Here is a 21,626-nt window from a genome sequence, read left to right as displayed (position 1 = left end):
CAATTTTCTCAAAAAATGGCATCAATTCCAAACATGGCCTTGGTCATTGGCATCTCAATTCATTTTCTTTGTATTGCTTGGTTATAATTCCCTGTAGTCTTAATGTAAAAAAAATGCAAAGGCATAGATGTTTGGCAAGGTTCAAAATATCAATACGATACATTTGATTTTGGCCTTTACATGTATTTTTACAAAGGGAAAATTCCCAATCAGTACCCTGTACTTTGGCTCGAGTGACAATTTGGTCCTCGAACTTTAAAATGCGACAATCCAGTGCCCGAACTTTAAAAATGTGATAATCCAATACCCGAACTTTCAAAATGTGATAATCCAGTACCTGTCATTAACCAGTTTGTTAATCTGTCGTTAAGTGTCATTTGAAAAGCCAAAAAATGCCCTTCGAATGCCATCTAATTCTCTTTATAAACCATCCAAACGTTGACAAAAAACTGAACAGTCTCAAATTCTAGTCTCTTCTATTCAAAAAGGTTGGTGATTGTTTAGAAGAATTTAAAATTTGGGACTGTTCATTTTACTATCAATGTTTAGATGGTTGATAAAGAGAATTAGATGGCATTCTTAGGACATTTTTAACTTTTCAAGTGTCACTTAACGGTTGATTAATGACAGGTACTGAATTGTCACATTTTAAAAGTTTGAGGTATTGGATTGTCACATTTTGGAAATTTGAATAGTGGATTGTCCCATTTTAAAGTTAGAAGACCAAATTATCACTCGAGCCAAAATAGAGGGTACTCATCAGGAATTTTCCCTTATAGAAACTCCTTTTTATTTGTATTAAAAGAGATTATAGTATCGAACCGATACACCTTTATCATACTTTTTGAAACCCTAATTCGTGTTCATATCTCCGCCCCACAACACATCTCCACTGTGTATTGAGAACATCTTCTGATGATAGTACCAGCCCTGATGATGTCAACATTGGAAGATGTTCTCAATACACAACGGGAATGTGCTGTGGGGCGTTATGGAGTGGATCCTTATAGGGCGAAGATGTGATTTACCGTAATCCACCTCCACCTCTATCATACTTTGAACCATGTTTTTGGGTGATTTAATGACCTTTTGGCTGACCGTTAAAGTGATGGGATCTGCTCGCCTCATAGGCACATCCACCGTGCATTGGGAACATCTCCCTTGAATAATAACTAATAAGTATTGGAGATGTTCCCATTGCATGATAGGATGTGAGTGTGAGGCGTCAAAGTGTGAGGAGCAGATGTACTGACGATTGGATAACCCAATGGGATAAACCCCATCTGTTCAATTGTTGAAGGTCAATGTAATATAATCATTAACGATGTCTAGAGAAAATTATCAACAAACGGTATGATGTAGCGCCGATGGATTGGGCATGTGGCATGGGAACATTGGTCAGGATTCAGGAAAGATAAAAAGCAATACGCGCTGCATCGACAGTCTGACACCTATCTCACCCGAAAAAACTCGCTACTGACGCCGAGTTCGACTCGTTCTTCTTTAAGCTCGGAACGGAAGCTCCTTTTCTTTCTTCTCTTCTTCTTCCTCTTCTTCTTCTTCTTCTTCATCGGCGGGGAAAAGAAGAGGCTAGGTTTTTAGGGTTGTTGGGATAAAGATCCGGTGAAAAGGCCAATGGAGATTTCAGAGAAGAAGGAAGCGGAGATAAAGGGTTCGAATCCTCAGAGTCAGACACTTGTGGATGCATTGGCCGCTTCTGAAAAAGAAGCAGAAGAGCGAGAAAGGCAAGCACGCGAACTCAAAGCCGGTTTTCATCCTTTAAAGGTCTTTTTCTATCTCCACACAATTGCTTTCGTTCAAATTTATGCCATTTCTCTTCGGGACTACGAATCTAGGGCTCCAGGAGTTGTTTCTGTTATTATTTATTTATTTAATTGTTTTTGGTTTGGAATGAATTTCCTTATGTACATTTTGACATGGTTTTTTGAAAATTCTGAAAACGTTTATAAAACTTTCATGAACATCATCATATGGATAGGCCTCCAGATTTGACCTGTTCTACCCCTGAGTAAGCTAGTTTCTGATTCCTAGTTTAATATTCTGACTTCTTGTACCTTTACATTTTTCAGAACATTCATTGTGTTCTCTCTCTCTGATAGTCCTCGTGTGCACTTTCTCCTGGAGGTTAGTAGACTAGTTTATCTACGTAGATTTTTTGGGAAAAAAATATGCTATTAGGTGAATCAGAGAAGCGCCTGCAGATGTAGACGAATAGTGTTTTTTAAGGAACTTTAAGCACACTGTTTATAAGTACTATCCGCTCAAGGCATTTTCACTTTTTTGTTGAAGAAGACTGGAAGACATTGGCTAAAGAAGTTTCCACAATCAGTGCAGATTGGCAGTCTGGGAAGGCAAATTTATATTCATCAGGATTTAGGACTTTTGAGTATAATACATAATAATGGTCTTTTGATCTTTTCTACTTATGTTTAAGAGTTTATTAGGTTGAGGTGGTTTGCAGCATTTAGAATAAGAGTGTGTTTGAACAAAACAATTACAAAAATGAGATGAAAAAAGAACATAAACAAAGAGACAATTTTCTGTGAAGTTGGAATCCTGTATTCAGTGTCATAAATTGAAACTTTCGAATTTCTTTTCTGGTTTTGAGGGTTATTGGAACAAATCCGTCTGTGCATGATGGGAGTGATTAATAAGTAATACATAAGAAAGATCAGTAATAGATTGATTAGATGGTCCCAACTCTATAACTGTGTATTTGTGTGTAAAGATACTATCAGAGTTCCAAAAATTAATTTATAGCTTATGCTATCTGATGTTACTAATCATTTTGTTAATTTCTGAAGCAAGACTAATTAGGTTCTGGGTCCCAAATCACCACATCATCATCATATCATCTAAACCTTATCCCAACCATATGGGATGACTACACGAATTCTGCTTAACTATTCCATTCTTATTCATGAGCATGAAAAGACAATTTAGGATCCATGACCACAAGAGTTTGGCAAAAAGTTATATGCTGGCTACCAACCTAACACAACCTTCCTCCTTTATCTGGGCTTGGGACTGGTGGTGTAAAACAAGCCCACACTGGCAGAGTTGTCCTGAACCACCGTATGTACTATAAATTACAGTTGAGAGGGCTTTTCGTATCTCTTATAGAAAGGCACCCTCACTGTAACACTTCTTGAGGAGAAATAAGATAGATAAAGGTAGTATTACTTGATACATGCTATGAGTACCCACCATTTGGATGTACATGGTTGTCTGCATGAAACCTCCAAAACCATGGTATGAGGACATGTCACAAATATTTAGTAATGCCCAATGATTACTTTATTTTTACTAAGGAGGAAGTCTCCCATAGAGTTAGAGTTGGATGGCAAAATGGAGGGGTGCATTTGGAATCCTATGTGACAAGAGAATACCACATAGTGGTCATGAGGCCAGCAGTGTTGTATGAATTAGTTTGTTGGTTAGTCAAGAAATAACATGCCCAAAAAATGAGTGTAGCAGAAATGTGAGTATTGAGATGGATGACAGGATGAGTGGGAAAACTAGAGAAGATAGGATTGGAAATGAACATATTTCTAGGAGCCTAGGTGATAAACTGATTGAAAGTTGATTAAGATAGGATTGGTCATGGTAGGGAAGTTTATCGACAGCACTAGTGAGAAGAAATGATCTGTTACAAGTTGGAAGTGTCTAGAAGAGCTAGGGGAAGGCCAAAAAGGATGGGTTGAAGTAGTGAGAAATGATTTGAGAGCCCAATCATCCATAATTTACCAACAGATTTGGTGTTTAACAAGATGGAATGGAATGGTGCAAGAGGAATCATGTAGCTGATCCCATATGGTTGGGCCAAGGTATATATATATATATATATATATATATATATATATATATTTGGTAATCTCAAAAATTTTAAAATTGATCGAAAAAACATGGTTGGGCCAAGGTTTAGTTGAGTAATTATTGGACATGACTTATCTAATGATATATTGTTTGCATGTGCTAAGCATCAAGGTTCTTGCTTACTTCAGCATGCAGAGTCATTGAGATGCTACTAAAAGTGTCATGCTAAGTGTCAGCTGGTAACCAAGTTTCAATATGCCTAGACTCTCTTTTTTGAGTTGCCTAGCAATTACAATACCCAGATACTGCAAGGGCACTGCTAAACAAGGTGTCAGACATGCAATTTAGACTAAAAATTGAAGTGTCCAATACATATGGCAAGGCTGTAGGGTATCTGAGTTATTATAACCTGGCAAAACAGTGTAAAGGATGGATAGAAAGATAAGTACTATTATAGGAGAAAATTCAGAAATAATAAGCTTCTAATGAATTTTATAAACTTTTGGTTTATTAGCAGGTGTGAACCCTGGTCAAAATCAAATATAACACTTGTATCTCAACCAGTGCAAGACTTGTTAGATTTTGAGGCTTTATTGCACCTCTCAAAGACTTCTTGGTTTTCTTATCTCATTTCATGCTTTATGGTGTACTTTCACAAGGATATGCTATTAAGCTAGTAGCATCTTTTGGAAGCTTTGTTTTTGGGTTCTCCTCTATAGTTCTGTGCTGCCAATGTTCTTTTAAATGGTTTAGAACACAAATACCAATTCTGTGACACATTAAGAAGTCTGGAACTCTGGATATTCAACAGACATGAGGTAAGAGGGATGGAAGAGTTTTTTTTTTAAGTTGGATGGAAGAGTAATTTGTTAAGGTCATTCATTATGTCTGTTGTCTTTCTCCCTATTTACTTTATTCTTCCATAGCTACAGTTTTCACATCCCTTTCTGCATGTAGAAGGTAGGCATGTTTTTGTGGGCAATACTGGGAATTCTCATGCTCTATTAGCCTTTAGTGACCTCGGTTGAGGGTTTTTCTTATTCTCCTTTTTCTTGATGAACCTCAGTTTTCACATCCCTTTATGTATTTACTAATGTGTACCTTTTTGTACTGGTGATAATTTTCACTAGAAAATTGTGCTGAAGATGTGTTGTGCCCTTTTTTTGATGGATAACATAGAAATTGATTTATTACTTTGTTAAAAAAAAGAACTTATGTACAATTTGTTGAGAATATGTATCCCAGATTACTAATAGTCCTTACATTGTTGCCCCCTATTACTAGTATGTCCCTTGGATGGTTCCCCATAACATTTGATATCTGTTCATCCCTTGTCTTGCAAGAGAATCAGCAGCGCCATTGGCTGATCCATGAATCCATGTGAATCTTGCATTCATCTTCCTTGCCAGAGTTCTAATCTCTCTTATGTTGTGCCTGTAGCACCATGATCCTGAAATGGATCAAAAGGCCAAAGCCCTTGTATTTTGAGTATTGGACACCCACCGAACCCACCGATACGATACAATATGTCTGATACAGGGTGTATTGTGTCAAAATTTTGAACCTTGTTTGCCTTAACCATCTGATGACAGTTCAGAATTGTAATGTTGAAAAATCACCCTAATCTTAGTCCATGTAACAGAGCCCTTAATTCTGCTTTCACTGAATTTTCTTGACTCATAGGCCTTGAGTAGATGGTCATAATCGCACCCTCCTGGTTTCCAAGAACTTCCCAGTTCCCCCCACACCTGATGCTCCTGGATTACGCAAACTACAACCATTGAAATTAAGTTCAATCCAACTCAAGGGTGGTGGAGATCAACAACTAAGTACTGATGGGCTTGTGTTGTGCCCTTCATTGTTTATATTTTGGATTACTTCTATATTTTTCTTTATTGTGTATAATTCTTTTTTTTTAACTGATCTCACTATTCTATTCTAATTGTGTAAAATTTCAGCACAAGTTTGTATTTTGGTATACACGTCGGACACCTGGAGTTCGGTCCCAAACATCATATGAGGACAACATAAAGAAAATTGTGGAGTTCAGTACGGTAAGTTCCTTGTTGAAGCATCAATGGGGGTATGATGTGGTCACTATCTACCCTTAATGCAAGTGATTTTTCCTCTTGGTTCACCATGTGGATCTAGCTATCACTAATTGAAAATATAAGCTTTTAACACATATTCCTGCTGACAAACGGATATACTATTTCTAGGTTGAAGGTTTTTGGGTTTGTTACTGTCATCTGGCTCGTCCTTCTTCTTTGCCAAGTCCAACTGACTTGCATCTATTCAAGGAAGGTATCCGCCCTCTGTGGGAGGTAAGAATTTAAAACCCGGCCATGCCATTTTATTTTTCTCTCCAATCATAACGTTTGTTGTTATTCTTGAATTGTTCAACTTGAAGATCTCACAAATGATGCTTCATCAATATTATTTGTTTCCCTCCTTAAAAGATGCTGCATCAATTGTTGTTGAGATTATTTGAATTATACTCTTTTCAATATTGAACAACTTGAAAATTACTATGTGGTTAGGATGCTGCTAACTGCAGTGGTGGAAAGTGGATAATACGATTCAAAAAGGCAGCCTCTGGTCGCTTCTGGGAAGATCTGGTAAGATGAAATTCTGATGTGTTGTTTATTTCAAAGGCCGTTTGTGGTGAAGTACCTAAAGCTAGTTTAGGCAGCACCTTGACTGTTATTGATGTCCAACTATCCTAGCAATCCAAGTATGATAATGATTTAAAATTTCAAGAGTAAAAATTACAGGGAGATGAACTTGTTCCCATGCAGTAGTCAGGAATTATTAATTTTATCATGTTAGAAGAATGTATTCTTCCTGAAAACTGTGGTTTGGTGCCAAGCAATAGGATCCTTGTCCAAGAAAAACAACTGCTCATTTAGCAAATATAACCATATGATCTAGCACTTTAATTAGCGTGAAGGTTGCCCTTTTCATTTCCTCTCATAGGTGGAAAAGAGTAGAAAAAAAAAGGCAAGTTGGTTTTAAACAATTAATTTCATTATCAGCAAGTTAGTGTGTTCCTTGAGAATCTGATAGGTTTATAGGTTTAACCTTATTAGTGTTTTACTTGTAACTACCTGCAAATTTAGGCTGGTAGCAAGAAGGTAATCTTCAAGATTCTGTGAGAACTCAATATCCCCTTTAAGATGGGATATAGGTACAGTCAAAATCATGTTATGCATATGTTCTAACAATAAATTGAAAATTTAATGGAAGTAAATTGGGGCTTATTATAGATTTTATGGTTGTAAATTTGTAATTATGCTCCCTTTGGTTATTTTCCTCAATTGCATGATGTATAAATACCATACTATAGATTTTTGTCTTTATTGCTCAGCATCTGATGATAATTTGAAGTAATAATGTCTGTATTGTTTTTTCTTTGATGGCGGTACTTCCCACTATTGTGTGCTAATAGAATTGCTGTTTGAACAGTAGTAGTTTCACAAACTCCAGCACCTGAAAATTTGACCTTTTTGTTATTGATGTCTGTTTTCTTTTTCATGTAGTTATGAAATTGGTGCTGACAACATTCTATTGGGATGTCTGCTTAGGTTCTAGCATTGGTCGGAGATCAACTTGATTATGGGGACAACATATGTGGTGTAGTGTTAAGTGTTCGCTTCAATGAGGACATTTTGAGTGTCTGGAATCGGAATGCATCTGATCACCAGGTGAGTAATACGAAAGTGCTATTGCTGGCTCTGGACTGGTATATGACAAGCATTGGAGTTTGGTTTTAAAATGTAAAATCTTGTCTTTCCTTGTCTTTTCAGGCTGTGATGGCTTTAAGGGATGCAATCAAAAGACAGTTAAAGCTTCCCCATAGCTATGTAATGGAATACAAGGCCCATGATGCATCTTTACGTGACAATTCATCATACAGAAACACATGGTTGAGAGGATAGGGATAACTGGGTAATGGCAGTTCATATAACAACAGGATGACAGCTTTCTTCACAATGTTTATACTTTATAATCTTAAAACGTTTTGCTGGTGGTTCATTTGATACCATCTCCACTTTGTGCTAAGTCCATTTAGTTTAGTGACAATAAATTCATCTTGACCTGATGACCAGTCATTTGATTTAGTATTGAGGCTTAATAACTGAGTAGTTACAAAGTGATCGGTTATAATTCTTGCCTTTTACTTAAAATCCTCCCCCATGTACTTCTACCTCCGCAAAAAACTTCCCTTCACGTTTTAAATGAATATGCAAACATACCCGTTATGTACATAGATATTGAAATTATGACGTCTTCTAAACTGTAAGTCATAGGAGAGCGAAAGTGAACTTGTGTGTGTGTGTGAGAGAGAGAGAGAAATCAAGTCGATTCAAAACCCCTCCCTGTCTAGGAGGGGTCTCCCTCGTGCATCGCCTGATGCGAGTATCCCTCTTGCATCGCTTGATGCGAGTCTTCCTCTCGCAAATGCGAGAGTTTTTCCTCTGTTGTAACAGGTTTTTGTTGGACATGGTGGAGATTTTCTTTTTTTTGTGTTTCTTTGGTTAGTTGATTGTTGTCTTTTTCCATTGGTTTCTCCATGCATGGATTGGATACGATGACTCCATCTTTGTTCTAAGAAGTGGTTCTTCCTCTACGACTTATTCTTCAATGACTTTGATTTCAAAACGGTTGAAGATGTCATTACTAACATCGATCTGTATGGTGACGTCTGTTCCAGGGAGATATATGTGGATGCTTTTATTGATGACATTATATTTGGGAGTATCTTCTTCCATGGGATGCATTCTGGTGTGGTTTATTCTAGTGAGTTGTTCTTCCGTGAAAAGGAATATTCTTTGTTCTGGCATAAATTTTTTTAACGCATTCTAATCTTTTCCGTTCAGTCTCTGACATTATCCATCCTTTCAATTATCAGAGGAGCCCTTTCTCACACTTTTTTCGGACCACCATCACTTAGTGGGGAGGTGGCCTTTTTCTTGCCTCATGCCTAGGGACGGTTTGCCAACTATTTTAATTAAATTTTCCTTTGGGATGGATTTTACATTTGCAAGATGCCTGTCACGTCCAAGCCTGGGTGAGACAATGATTGGCATTCTCCTTTTCACCTATCAAGTCTGAAGTTTTAGTTGTGATTGCCATGGAAGGGGGTGACTGGCAATATTTTTTCTGTGTATCCCCGTTTTCAGGAGCTCCTTGCTGAGTTTTGACTATGTTGGAAGTTGGTCCTCATTTATTGGTGTTTCCATCTTTTTGCGTCGTTTGCAGAGTTCTTACAAGATTTTCTCCCATGCTCAGGATTTGATTCTTTATCAACAATTTGGTTTGGGTTTATCTTTTTTTTTTTTCTTTTTTTTTTTTGTCTATTATTGCTGATTGTAGTCTCATGGATTGTATTTGAGATTCTAAGCATTCTTAATGAAATTAGCCATTGCCTTAAGAAAATATGACTATGCCTTTGTTGCAAATGTACACTGAACACTGTTTTTCATTTTTAACATTGCCTATATGTGGTATTTCTGTTAATAGGGGAGGTTTGAGTTCAATCCCAACTTGACCTTTGTGCACTTTTGATAAAGTGGACAATGAGATCAAGGTGAACCATTCTTTATCCATTCATTATCCCAACCAAGGTTTAAAGTATCAGAAATGCTGTGTGTTAGAAAGTTAAATTTAAGAGACGTATTGGGATATACTTAGATATGCATGGATATAGACGGAAAATTAAGATACGCATGGAAACATATGAAAACAATATAAATACTCCAATAAATCATAAATGTACATCAATAATATTAAATATAGGGCCTAAACGGGGTATATATACTTTAAAATCACGTTCTTTAGTAATTTTGATGGAAAAAATGTCATAATCAACATATGGAAATATAAGGGTATTCTTTAGTTTTTTTAGTTTTTTTTTTTTCAAATCCGGTTTAGAAGGGCTGGTTTAAGGTCCATCCACCCCTGAACGGTCAAAACTCTAATACACCCTCTGTAGGGACGTATCGAGAAGCTCCCGATACGATACGTATTGATACTTTGAACCTTGCATGGGAATACAATGAATACAAGAGGCTTTAGATGTTTGATTTATATGCTCACTCGTGGATTCTGAATTGACCACACAAAATGAGTTTTTAATTCTTCCACCGGAAAAGAGCTTGATCAACCAAATGAAGACGGTGCTGGTGTTCAAAGGCAACTAATGTAAAACTGCACGACAACTCTCCTTAGGATTCAACACCATTAAACCAAAGCTTATAAATCCCATGATTCATATGAAATCAAATGCTAAAGAAATAAAATTAAAATAATGAGGGAGAAAAAGAGAGCAAAAGAGAGCACTTTCACAGCGGTAATGTTCTTAACAATGTAGCTTTAGAGTTTAAAGAAAGAAGCCTCTCCCTCTCTCTGTCTCACACACACAAAGAGTAGTAGTAGTAGGCGCAAGCAGTATACTTTTTGGAGTACTTCTTGAGAGATCTTAATGCAGTATTTTAACAAGGTTCCTTCTTAGTTTTAGGCCAAAAAAACAAAGTTTCATTTTAGTTCTTTTCCGTTTTGACACAGAAAGCGGGCTTAAAATGATGGTTTAATTCAATTTCACTTCAACCAGCGCTCTCAGAGGTTTGATACTACTCGAAAGTCACTTGTTGTATATGTCTTGGATAAGCAATTAATTTGTTTAAATTACATTAAAGAAAATTTCAGTTCAATGTCTTCAAATAGAAGAAAACAATAGATATGAACCAAGATCTCCCCATCCAATGGATTGGAACCATTCAAAACAAAATGTACCTTGTTTCATACACGTAACAGAGAAGAAGAAGAAGAAGAAGAAGAAGAAGAAGAAGAAGAAGAAGAAGAAGAAGAAAGAGAGAGAGAGAGAGAGTCCTAAAAATGGAAAAAAATTTCCAGTATTTATACTAATTAGCAATATAGACATCACATAACGACTACATAGATATCAGGGCTTAAAGAGCTTATTTCCACATCTGCATTTCCATGAGAGCAGATAATAGCTGCCATTTTCTTCTTGAGATGATGTCCTGAAATCCCTTCTTTGGTGAGGAGGGATAACCAGAGTAGCCATGCAAGGCCTACAGCTCAGGCATTTGTTAACACAGCGTGGAGGTCTTGAACCCAACACCAGTTTTCTTTGCTTCAAGCTCTCATCATAGCTTGAGAACTCTAACTCAGCTATCCGTAAGCCAAATACAGAAAGAGAAGCAAAAGACAAGAATGAGATTATAAAGCAAGGACAACGGAACTGAAGCAACACTTGTGTGGAAGAAATCCAAATCCTCTCTTTCTATGTCTTATCAAATCTCTAAAAAAAAAGAACCCAGTTTGCAGTTTCATTTAAAATGAGAAATAGGAGACCTACAGAGTCTGAACTGTTCTGAGTTTAATTGTTACCTGGTTCGGAGGATAGAAAAGTGGCAAATAGGATGAGAATTAGCAAAGCAGTACTAAGCCCATTTGCATTGTTTCTCGATGAAGCCATCAGTCTTTGATGCTTTATTTTAGAAGAACAGATATAGGATAGGAAGGAGTGAGGTTAAAGAGGCTCATCAAAACTTTAAAAAGGATTGGGTACTTGAGAAGCGAGCAATTTGATGAAAGATACTGAGATTGTTGAGACATGGGTGAGGGTTGTTGCCTGTAAAAGAGACATTTCTCTGATAATATTTCTCGTTCACCAATTAAATGCATCTCAGTTTAGGGGGCCCCCAAGGGAAATATCTTTCAATCTATCTATCTATCTTTTTGGGAAAGTGTAGCTCCTGACCTGAAATTCGGTTTTTAGTGAGGACATGAGGAGTGACTGAGAGAGTCTTGATCCTTTTTTCCAGCTGACTTGACCACCCAGTGGCCTCAGTTGTGTAATGACCAAACTGACATTAATTGGCCTTATATATATATATATATATATAGAACATTTTTCTAGTGGAAATGGGCTTCAAGGCAAACGACACCCATATATGACAAGAAACAAGAAGCCCAATAAGTAGAGCTAGCCACCCATCTGAAACCTTGTGTTAGACTAATCTGGAAAAAGCCACAATAATCGGAACTACAACTGATCATTTAGTTCCTCAATCAATGAACAGTCTGATTAAGAAGAAATATCTATCTGTCTATCTGGGGTTAATTCTTATATTGCCTGTTTTTCTTGGTTTACTTCACAGAAGGAGGAGCACATGGTGAAATAAATAGGTGGAGGGAAGACGGTGCATCATCCGTGTAACAGAGAAAAGCACCACTACAGAGACTGAAGCATTCATCCCTCCTAAGGGGAATGCCTAACAGGCAATTGGCCTGTATTACCCATTACCCTAGGCCTAGCGAAAGCTTGGGTCTGAGGGGACAAGAGGGATGGGTCAGTCTTTCTAGCAGATCTTGACGTGCTTGCTTGACATGAACATGTAAATATATGTTTCAGAAATTTAAGCTAGAGAATGTATAGGGATAGCTTTGGCATCTAGAATGGAGAAGGTGTTTGCAATCAAGTCTCTCTGCTCTCAGTCTCAGTTCTCAGGTGTTCAGAGAGGGCAACGTGTACGCACCATAAAAGGGTTCCTCAGGAACAGTAGTAAGTACGTGGGGAAGGTTTAGAATCAGTTAATAGTCCAGTTTTTTGAACAGGAAAAGTACTGTTTCGTTAGTTCTCTTTTTTGGGTTTCGTACCATATATTCCTGATTTCAAAAAACAGCAATTCCATCCCTTCCTATTTGCTCCTCTCATGCTTCCAACACAAGAGCCTAGCGATGGTTAATCAAATGGTGAAAGATGTCTCCTTGTACGCTCAAAACAGAAGGGACGTGGTGTACACAGTGGGTACTGAGTAGGGAAGCATCCAGCTGAAATGGGTGGAATGAGTATCTACATCAACTGTCTGTGATCAACAGGATTCTGGGTAGAGGCTTCTTTGGTTTCTTCTTTTCTAATCTGAGACCTGTATGATCTTTGAGGGCAGGTGATGAACTATCTACCAAACTCTCCAGTCTTGATGGGTCATGGATGGTCAAAATATGCAGACGATGCATCCTTGAATGGGTAATGAATGGTTGGATGCAATACCGAATTATGGATGGTAATATCTCTTAACAAAAAGGGATTAATCAATTGTCATTTCTTACACTTTGCTTGCATTTTCCTTAAAAGATGTAGATGTAGAGATGGAATACAATAAATAAGTACTCAGCAGATCAACAACTATTTTTCTTATAGAAAGGAGAGAAAAAAAGTTAATCAGTTCAAGAGGGTTTAGAATGAAATTTGGAGATCAAAAGAGATGGGTTTGGTGCAGTGAAGAAACGTAGAATTAGAGGACTCTCTCTCTCTCTCTCTCTGTGGGTGGGACTCGAGGAATCAAGGGTTGAAGGAAGCTAAGCTACCATCAAACCCCGTTTTCTTTTCTTTGTACCAAAATTGAAATGCCAGAACTGTACTTACTACTAAGGACTAAAGTGACTTGTACAAACACTACTGACTGTGTTGTGCCAAAAGATGCTAAATAAGCCAGCCTGATCCATGCATCTGTTTGACAAATATAAATCTAAAACAGATTAGCTACTCTTTTCCATATATATATATATATATATATATATATATATATATATATATATATATATATCAATTCACTCCAAAGTTGACACAAGAAGCTTGAATACCTGGAAGTTGAGCTTAATTAGATAACAAAATTGGCAGAAACCTGTTTAAATAGTCCTGCTTAGTTACCCCTAAAAAACACAATAAATCTTTCATTACTCAAATTAAAAATGAAAATAATAATAAAAATAATATAGGGATTTGAATGTGAAAAATGTAAGTTAGGTAACCTTGTGGGAGATGGGCCCAGGGGGCCAGGGCCAAGATTTGAATGTGAAGTTTTGGATTGGAATCCAACGCTTTTGGGTTTGTGGGCCGAAACATGGTACTGAAGTCTGAGGAAAAGTAGGGTTTTGGATCTCGAGGATAGAAGAATTCTAATAAGCCAAGACTCAAAGAGTGGTTGAGTATTACTGGAATCTATAGTTAGAACTGTGAACGTGAACGTGGAGACATCAGTCCCAGTCAGCCAGTCAAGTCAGTATTCCTGGACCAACTGGTGGTCTGAGGGCAGACCGGCAGAGGAGGTTGTAGTTGTAAGTAAGCAGCTAACCCATTCATTACCCAACCCCAACGTGAACGTAATAACAGTGGGATAACAACAATTAAAAGAGCAGAGTAATGCCAAACGTACGGCTTGGTCAACTCCGTACAGAACCCCGAATGCTCTCTACACCGTCGATCTAGCGCATTGCCTTTGCATGGGACCCATAACCCAAAGATTGATGCATGAAAAAGGAAGAGGAGAGAAGTCTAATCACGTAGTCTTTTCTTTTAACCGTACGTACTCTAATTGTCTAAATTTAGACAATCAGAGACGCTGCTTGGCAGGCGATGATAAGCAGTAGACTTGCGCATGGGCATCACCGTAGGCCGTAACTTTGATTTGACCCTTATTACTTCTTCTTCACCTGCCTCTCTGTGACTGTCATCATGCCCCCTGCTGCTTTTTTATCTATAGAAGAAGATTTAGATGATGATCAGGAAGGTAAGTGGGACCCATTAGAACAATTGGATCATGGGTTGGGCCCCACTTTGTTTACAGATGTTTGTGATGGGCTGAGAGTCTTCAAGAGTGGTGCTGGGTTCTCTTGTGGGTGTGCCATCCATGGGCTTTTGACTTTTGTTCAGTCGTTGGATAAGGAGTCCATAACCCATTGCCCATTTGCAATATGATCAGCTCCTTACCAGTTAGGAACAGACTACAGAGTGGGCATGGTCACTATCTAACTATTATCTGGTCCTTTGAGACCAAAACTAGACCCAAAGCCAGGTCAAATTGTTCTGGTCTATCATGGATATGGTTCAGACTCTAGAGAGAGAGAGAGAGAGAGAGAGTTGGAGTGAATAAACTCCATTCAAAATATCATTATCTACTAACATGAATCAAAACGACAATGTAATTCATTAATTAATAAAGAGAAAGGAAACCCTAACCATACTTATAATAATAAAATAATTTTAAAATACATTCCTAGGATGTTCTCTTCAACTCTACTTTAATTCCAATGATTTGTCCAAATATGTGCCAAGCTAAGAGGTCCTGGCCTTAGTGAGGGAATTGGCCCAAAAGAAAAAGGTCGGAATCTTAAAAGAACTAATTGGGCCTGCATCAGGGCAATATTTTGAAGTTAAACTATTGTTTTTTAGTAGAGAAGCACGTGGAGAAACTAGATGCATTGATGGGTAATCAACGACATTTTCCTTAGATCAGGGGCTTTGTCTAAATGCCTTAACTGAATGACTTCAGTAAGTGAACTTAATGGTATTAAGTTCAAGTCCAACTGAACATAAAAACGTATTCTAGAAATTTCCAGTCCTGTGCCTGGGCTATAAGTCTTGGCCCGCATCAAGTCTAGCAAATTGTGGGCCTTTCTCTGGCCTAATACTTCGAGGGAGGTCCCAGACCAGGCCGGCCAAACCATGATCATCCATTGGGGTGGGGTGGTGGGGGTGGGGAGACTTGGACAAGTTTCAACAGTACAATGCTCTCAATACACGGCGGAGATGTGCTGTGGAACATTGTGGGGGGCAGATTTAAACTCTTTAGAGTTTAGATAACGGGGAAAATGTATGTTAAAGCCTCCAATCAGGTTAGAGGATCACATTCTTGTTTCACTAAGATACCGTCCTAGAATTCATATAACTACAAAACTGTCATCTGATATTTTACTTTTACCTTAACAATCTTAGTTGGAGAAAACAGGGTTTTGGGATTTGCTGTTCCATGGTAAGAGGTGATTCAGGTTCCTATTTTATGAGCCTGGTTGGACACAAAGCCCTGTTGTCAAAAGAAGTGGCTTATAGCTTTGAAAACAGAAACAATTCTGTCATTCTGTGGTAGAGGCTCTGTTTGACGCAGCCCGTTAACCCTCAACATATTTCAATTGCATTGTATGGAATGATGTGGATAAGAGATTGACATGTGGTTAAACCATAGGAAGGGTACTCATACCGATACATGGTCAGCCTTGGCGCCTATTAGAAAAAGTGATCTGCCGAAAGTGCTTGGAACAGACCGAAAAGGACTTGGATGGAAATAATGAGATATGAATTTTAAACGTCCATGATTTTACAACGGATATAGCACTGAAACAGGATTCATGTAGCCAAACCCCATCTAGTTGGGACAAGGATTGGTAGATGATGATGACATGACCTGCGTTGACAGGAATTTTCATGGGTCAGTGGGGGTAAGCAATGTTTTGGGAACTGGCTAGACCATCCGGTTGAACTGGGTTCTCCCAAATCAGAGGCCTCAACACTCAAGACCAGCCTAGGTGAACCAATGCTATGAGTCCGGATCCGGGTCGACCTAAATGGGCCTGCTATTTGGACTGTACCGAACCAGCAGTCTGCACCAAATGACAAGGTGGGGTGGTCGACCTCCCCCACCACCAGCCATTGAGGTGAGAAGTGATAACAGCTCCGGGGACTCTAATTGAAGATGACTTCAGGATTGGGGAGAAATGGAGAGTTTGAAGATGACATCTTTGGACTATGTTTCATGTATTTCTTTTATAGATACTGTGTTTCTTTAATGGATCTTTAGAGATTGCATTAGGAAAGAAATAGTGAAATACCACCACCATTCACAGCCCAATCGGATCTCTGTTCTGGTCAACACCGTCCACAGCACTTCATATCCATTGATTGGAATTTATGTTTATTTTATGGTAAAAAGAGGGTTGGTTTGTTCCAGAGTCCGGATTTGGGCCTCTTTTTTCCGGATAAAGGGCGATTACTTTTCCTCCATGGAAACGTTGGGAGTATATTTTAAAGAGGAAAACCAGCCCCACCACCACTTAATCACTGAACGCTGGACAACCATTTCTGTATACAGGGTTATGATTTCTGGGTTCTAGAGGGTTTTTGTCTTCTGTGGAATATGGATGATATGAAGATGAGTTTTCTTTTCTTTTCTTTCTTTTTCTTTTTTTTCTTTTTTTTTTTTTTTTCTAGCAAGGGGAGCGATTGTTCTTTCCTTCTCTGAAAGGCTCTGTGGAGTTTGAGAAATGGAGCTCTACTTAACCTGCTATTGCCTTTAAAGCAGTTAGTTTGTGCTTGACACCTGGCTCCTCTAAAGACATGAACGTCCTATCAAGCTGTAGCTTCAAAGCCAAATGAAACACCAATTGCTTCACGGAAGAGATTACGGGCTTTCATCTCATCTTCTGTTTTCCCACTTCGGCACAGGAAGTGAAGTCGAAGACAGCCTCCAATCCAAAATTCAGAAGACAATGCGCACTCCTACTGGGTAAGAAATAGGAATAATATTTGTAATGGACAATTTTGCAAATGCAGTGCAGATGAACACCAGATGCAACCTTGGAAGACCCTTCTCTCAAACAGATTGAATGGCTTAACCCAACTCTAGAGTCTATATATACACTTCCATTCCCAGATCATCAATTGCTTGACAGAATAGAAGAATCAAGTAGTCTTTAGAGAAGTTCATTCGATTTAACCTTGTTATTTGATCTTCAGTTATCTGTCCATGTCATGTCATATTGGAGATGAGGTGCAATCATAAAATTTTGGAGTTGCAGAGCACACATACCATTCAGGCAAGCAAAAATATACAACACAAGAAGAGCAAATATTCATTCCATTTAACATAATGAGGTTGCATAGTACAGTCCACAACAAGGGGGGCCTGCAAAACTAGGGCTTGGGGAAAAAAAACAACCCACTGAAGGGTTATCATAGCAGACCGAAAGAAACTGCTGCCAAGGCCAAAGCCCACGAATCTCAGGCGCTAAACCCAGAACTGCCAAAAGCAACTACAACCACAAGAACATGACCGACCCATCCTAAAGGAAAACAGAGACCCAACCATCACGTAGAACACTTGGTTCAAACACATGGCAGACTCGGTAAAACCAACGTGGACAGACTCGAAAACAGACTTGGAAAGACCTGAACAGAGAAAGCTTAGCCCACGCACACCAGCATGACCAAGAGCGCCGGCTAACGCTAAAACACCAGGTGACATCACCCAGCAATACAAAACCATGACTCAAACCAAAGAAACCAACTACTAAAATGAAATCAGAAATCCTAACCAGAGGACCCGGTAACTGTTATTGTCAGGGATTCATGACCAGGGATTAAGTGTTGGAACAGATTTCCTATGAACAGGAGAACTGCAAAAAACAGGGGAGAGGGTGATTGGCCATTGTCCCTGGGAAACAACCGAGTCCCCACTATACCAGAAGGCCTGCTGCTTACGGCCCAAAAACTACGTGGAAAAGCTGAATGTATGGCTGCTGCTACTATCTGCAAGTGGTGCTGGAAATCTGGAACATCAAGATGCAATTGACCCCATCCTCCACAACTGTGCTTTTAACTTTGCGATGGGGTGTTCTACTTCCTTCATACCTAGAAAAGGATGTCGCATCTCCATAGATGTTCCACGAGTATTTCGATGGTGCTGCTGCTGATTGAATTGCATCGCTGGAGATTCAAGCCCACCAGATTCTGGCCCATGTTTTTAAGAAATGGCATGCTCTTGTCAGATACATGTAAGCAACCTGACAGAGAAAGTATTTGCAAGTCGAGCTGCTTTGTAGAAGACAGAGCAACAATGCCAAAGTCGGTGATTGCACATTTAGAAATGTCAAGGTCACGAAGCACCAAGCAGTTGCTTGCAATTGCCATCAAGCTAGCATCAGTGATCTTCCTGCAACCATCAAGATTCAGCAGCTGAAGTGTTTCACCATGAAGCTTAGCCATGGTTGTAACAACCACATCTGTCAAATTCATGCAACCACTAAGGTTAACTTTCACTAGACCCAGCTCAGAGTTCTCAATAAGTGGGAGAATTCCAGCATCTGTGATCCCATAAAGTCCACTCAGGTCTACGTACTGCAGCTGTGGACACAACTTCCCCACCATAGCCAAGCTAGAACTACCAAATCCTGGGCAGTGACGAACAGATAAAGATCGTAGGGAATTGCAGGGAGAGAGCTGTGGCAATCCCAAGACTACGTCCTTGATACCCATGCACTTTACCAAACTAAGTGCCTTTAACTTTGCTCCACAGTTTGAGAGGGCACCAAGAACTCCAGATTGGGTGATCCTATTGCACTCCTCCAGCTGCAGACTCTCCAGAGATGCTGCATTTCTGGCAAAAGCTATCAACCCATTGTCAGATAAAAACAAGCACTTCTGAAGAATCAGCTGCCTCAGGTTAGGGCAACCCTTGCCAACAGCTTCAAGACCTAGATCTGTTACCCCCCGGCAAGAGGTAATTGTAATAGACTTCAGCTTTTGCAGACCATGAGTATTACCCATGACCCAAAAGCCCCTCTCACTCACGTTCTGTAGGCCAGTGAGGACTAGTTCAGTAACAGCCTTGCCATAGTGGCCCACAACAGCAAGAGAGACATCAGAGATGTTCAAACCCTGGAGCTTTACTTTTGTCAAAACATAAGAAACTGAAGATAACAAGCTAGCAACTCCTTGATCCCCCACAAGTGGGCAGTCCTTGATTGAAATGGACTGCAGATTTGGGCAGCATCGACCAATTGCTTGAAGGCTCTCATTTCCGATTTTTGAACAAGACTCTATTGTTAAGGAAACCAAATTGGGGCAGTTCTCGGCAATTGCCATCAAACCCTTGTCAGATATCGAGGGCAATTGACAGAGGTCGAGCTTCTCTAACATGTGGCATCCACTAGCAATCTCGGATAGACCTGCATCCCCAATGGAGGAGACATTCCACAGGGATAGAGCCTTGAGTGAAGGGCAACCACGAGCAATGGCTGAAAGGCCAAAATCAGTGACTCCACGAATACTGTTGCTTCCTCGGATCAAAAGCTTACCAAGCCCACCGCGGCTACCAGTTCCAACAGCAATGGCAGCAAGCCTGATATCAGTGGCCTTTTTCCCTTCCAAACACCTGGTGAGGTGTCCCTCACTCTCAAGTTCCAAATCTACATCGACAGAGGCCACACCATTCTCATTGGAAACAGGAAGAGAATCCTCCTTATCAAGCTTAGAAGACTCGTCTCCCATATCTGGAACCAACCCTGCTTCAGGTTTTGCAGATTGTGTAGTTTTACTGGTACAGATTTCAGTCCTCCGGATGCTGCTCAGAAGAACAAGCCAGCGCTTTGACACAGAAGCACAGGCACTCCTCTCTTGCCCTCCAGGCAACCTTCTGAAGATCTCAAAGAGGCATTCATCCGGAAGAACTTCAATAGAGGACTGCTTCTGCTGCTCAAACTTATCACCTCTGAAAACAAAGGGCGCACTGATACGAGACCTCTTGCGAGGAGGGCAGTAGACGTCCACATGAGGACCAAGAGACAACAGCAGACTTGAATCCATAGGATTCGCATATAAAGAACCCCCAGAGCAGAAATCCTCATCTCCTGAATCCAAAAAAATGAAACTTGACTCAGATAAACTTGCCTCCACAAGATTTTTTGTTTTTTGTTTTTTTTTTTTTTTCGACAAGCCAAACTTAAGAAAGAAGACCTAAAACTATCAAATAATGAGTTTCTTACAAGGATATGCAACCAAAAGAACTATCAAAACATAATCTTAAGATAACGATGCTCAGATCTCAAAGACAGAGCTCATATCATGACCCAGGAAAGCCATAGTAGGAAGACCCCCTCAGGTTTCTTGTTATTATCAATATATAACAAAATCCCAGCTCTACAAACAATAATTTCAAGGGTTTCTGTAATAAATCCACATCTAATACCAAAATGATCATAAAATTCGAGAGAAAACGCAGCAAAGAATTCAATCCACAATGAAGATAAAATCACCAAGAAAACAAACGCGATCTACAAACAAAGCCCTAACAGCATCCCAACTACAAATAAGAATCCTAAAATCACAACATATTAAAACCCAACACAATCCAAACCTAAGCTACCTCATACCACAAGAACAAAAACCCAACAACCATAAATTCCATTTCAACCTAGCTAGCACCACAAATTCGAACGAAAACCCAAAAGAAATCCAAAGCTTACCAGCGTAGTTGACGAGGGTCGGCATGGGTATAGTTGAAGATCCGCTGGGGAGAAGAATCTGCACTGGTTCCCACCAAAAACCCCCCTACCGAGAGCCAAAACACAGGTACCCACCAAGAAGAACACACAAAGAAGCAGGTATAGACCCTCCTCAACGACCGAATGCATTACAAAGGTGAAACGCCGATGTTCATCAGAAACCCCAGAAAACCCAGGGAAAAAAGAAGAGACAAAGAAAGAGAGAATGAAGAAGGGAGGAGACGGTGTCTGATTTGATATGGCTGAGCCACTTCTCTCCCCCTCACCTCTTTTATTTTTAAGGCGTCACTTTCAAATACATTACACCCAATCCCCCACCTCCCAAATGCAATGAATCCGTCCCCAAAACCGCTTTTCCCTGTTATTCCCCACCTACTATACCGCAAGAAACCGGAAACCGGAAACCTCTGTTCTTTTGGGGTTGTGTTTGGTTTTTTCAGCCAAAAAAAATCAGACAAAAAGAAAAGGTTGTTTACTTATTTACTCCTTTCCTTCATTGGGCGTTGAGTTGGGGTAATGGCCTAATGGGGTTTGCTTTGTTGAAAGAAAAGTGTTAGATAGGGGTAGGGCTATTGTTTAATTTTGTTTAATGTGGAATTAGTAGTGAAGATTAAGTGGATCAAGTTGTCCAAGTGGGGAATTTT

General features: G+C 39.4%; 2 protein-coding genes across 2 annotated transcripts; one reads left to right on the top strand and one right to left on the bottom strand.

Annotated features, from left to right (window-relative positions):
• The first annotated feature begins 1,340 nt into the window (after positions 1–1,340).
• On the top strand, positions 1,341–8,004 carry LOC148869404 (eukaryotic translation initiation factor NCBP-like). Its single transcript, XM_088968916.1, has 6 exons — positions 1,341–1,785; positions 5,796–5,891; positions 6,057–6,161; positions 6,378–6,455; positions 7,422–7,541; positions 7,644–8,004. The coding sequence occupies exons 1-6, from the start codon at positions 1,636–1,638 to the stop codon at positions 7,773–7,775; spliced, it is 681 nt and encodes a 226-aa protein (XP_088825042.1). The 5' UTR covers positions 1,341–1,635; the 3' UTR covers positions 7,776–8,004.
• A 9,526-nt stretch (positions 8,005–17,530) lies between these two features.
• On the bottom strand, positions 17,531–21,332 carry LOC148869403 (EIN3-binding F-box protein 1-like). Its single transcript, XM_088970625.1, has 2 exons — positions 20,944–21,332; positions 17,531–20,328 (listed from the first exon to the last, which is right to left on the bottom strand). The coding sequence occupies exons 1-2, from the start codon at positions 20,966–20,968 to the stop codon at positions 18,332–18,334; spliced, it is 2,022 nt and encodes a 673-aa protein (XP_088826751.1). The 5' UTR covers positions 20,969–21,332; the 3' UTR covers positions 17,531–18,331.
• Between the last annotated feature and the right edge of the window lie 294 nt (positions 21,333–21,626).

Source organism: Nelumbo lutea, chromosome 2 (genome assembly GCF_056320005.1).
Source record: "Nelumbo lutea isolate HS-2025 chromosome 2, American lotus-T2T, whole genome shotgun sequence".
Classification (NCBI taxonomy): Eukaryota; Viridiplantae; Streptophyta; class Magnoliopsida; order Proteales; family Nelumbonaceae; genus Nelumbo; species Nelumbo lutea.
The sequence above is the reverse complement of the archived record's forward strand: the minus strand, read 5'-3'. Positions and strand labels throughout refer to the sequence as shown.

Bases quoted from the DNA above. Each gene is read 5' to 3' on its own strand.
- LOC148869404 (XM_088968916.1), top strand. From the start codon at position 1,636: ATGGAGATTTCAGAGAAGAAGGAAGCGGAGATAAAGGGTTCGAATCCT. The intron at 6,456-7,421 runs GTAAGATGAAAT...ATGTCTGCTTAG, and splicing joins GTCGCTTCTGGGAAGATCTG to GTTCTAGCATTGGTCGGAGA. The intron at 7,542-7,643 runs GTGAGTAATACG...TTGTCTTTTCAG, and splicing joins GGAATGCATCTGATCACCAG to GCTGTGATGGCTTTAAGGGA.
- LOC148869403 (XM_088970625.1), bottom strand. From the start codon at position 20,968: ATGCCGACCCTCGTCAACTACGCTG. The intron at 20,329-20,943 runs GTAAGCTTTGGA...TTTTGGATTCAG, and splicing joins GACCCTCGTCAACTACGCTG to GAGATGAGGATTTCTGCTCT.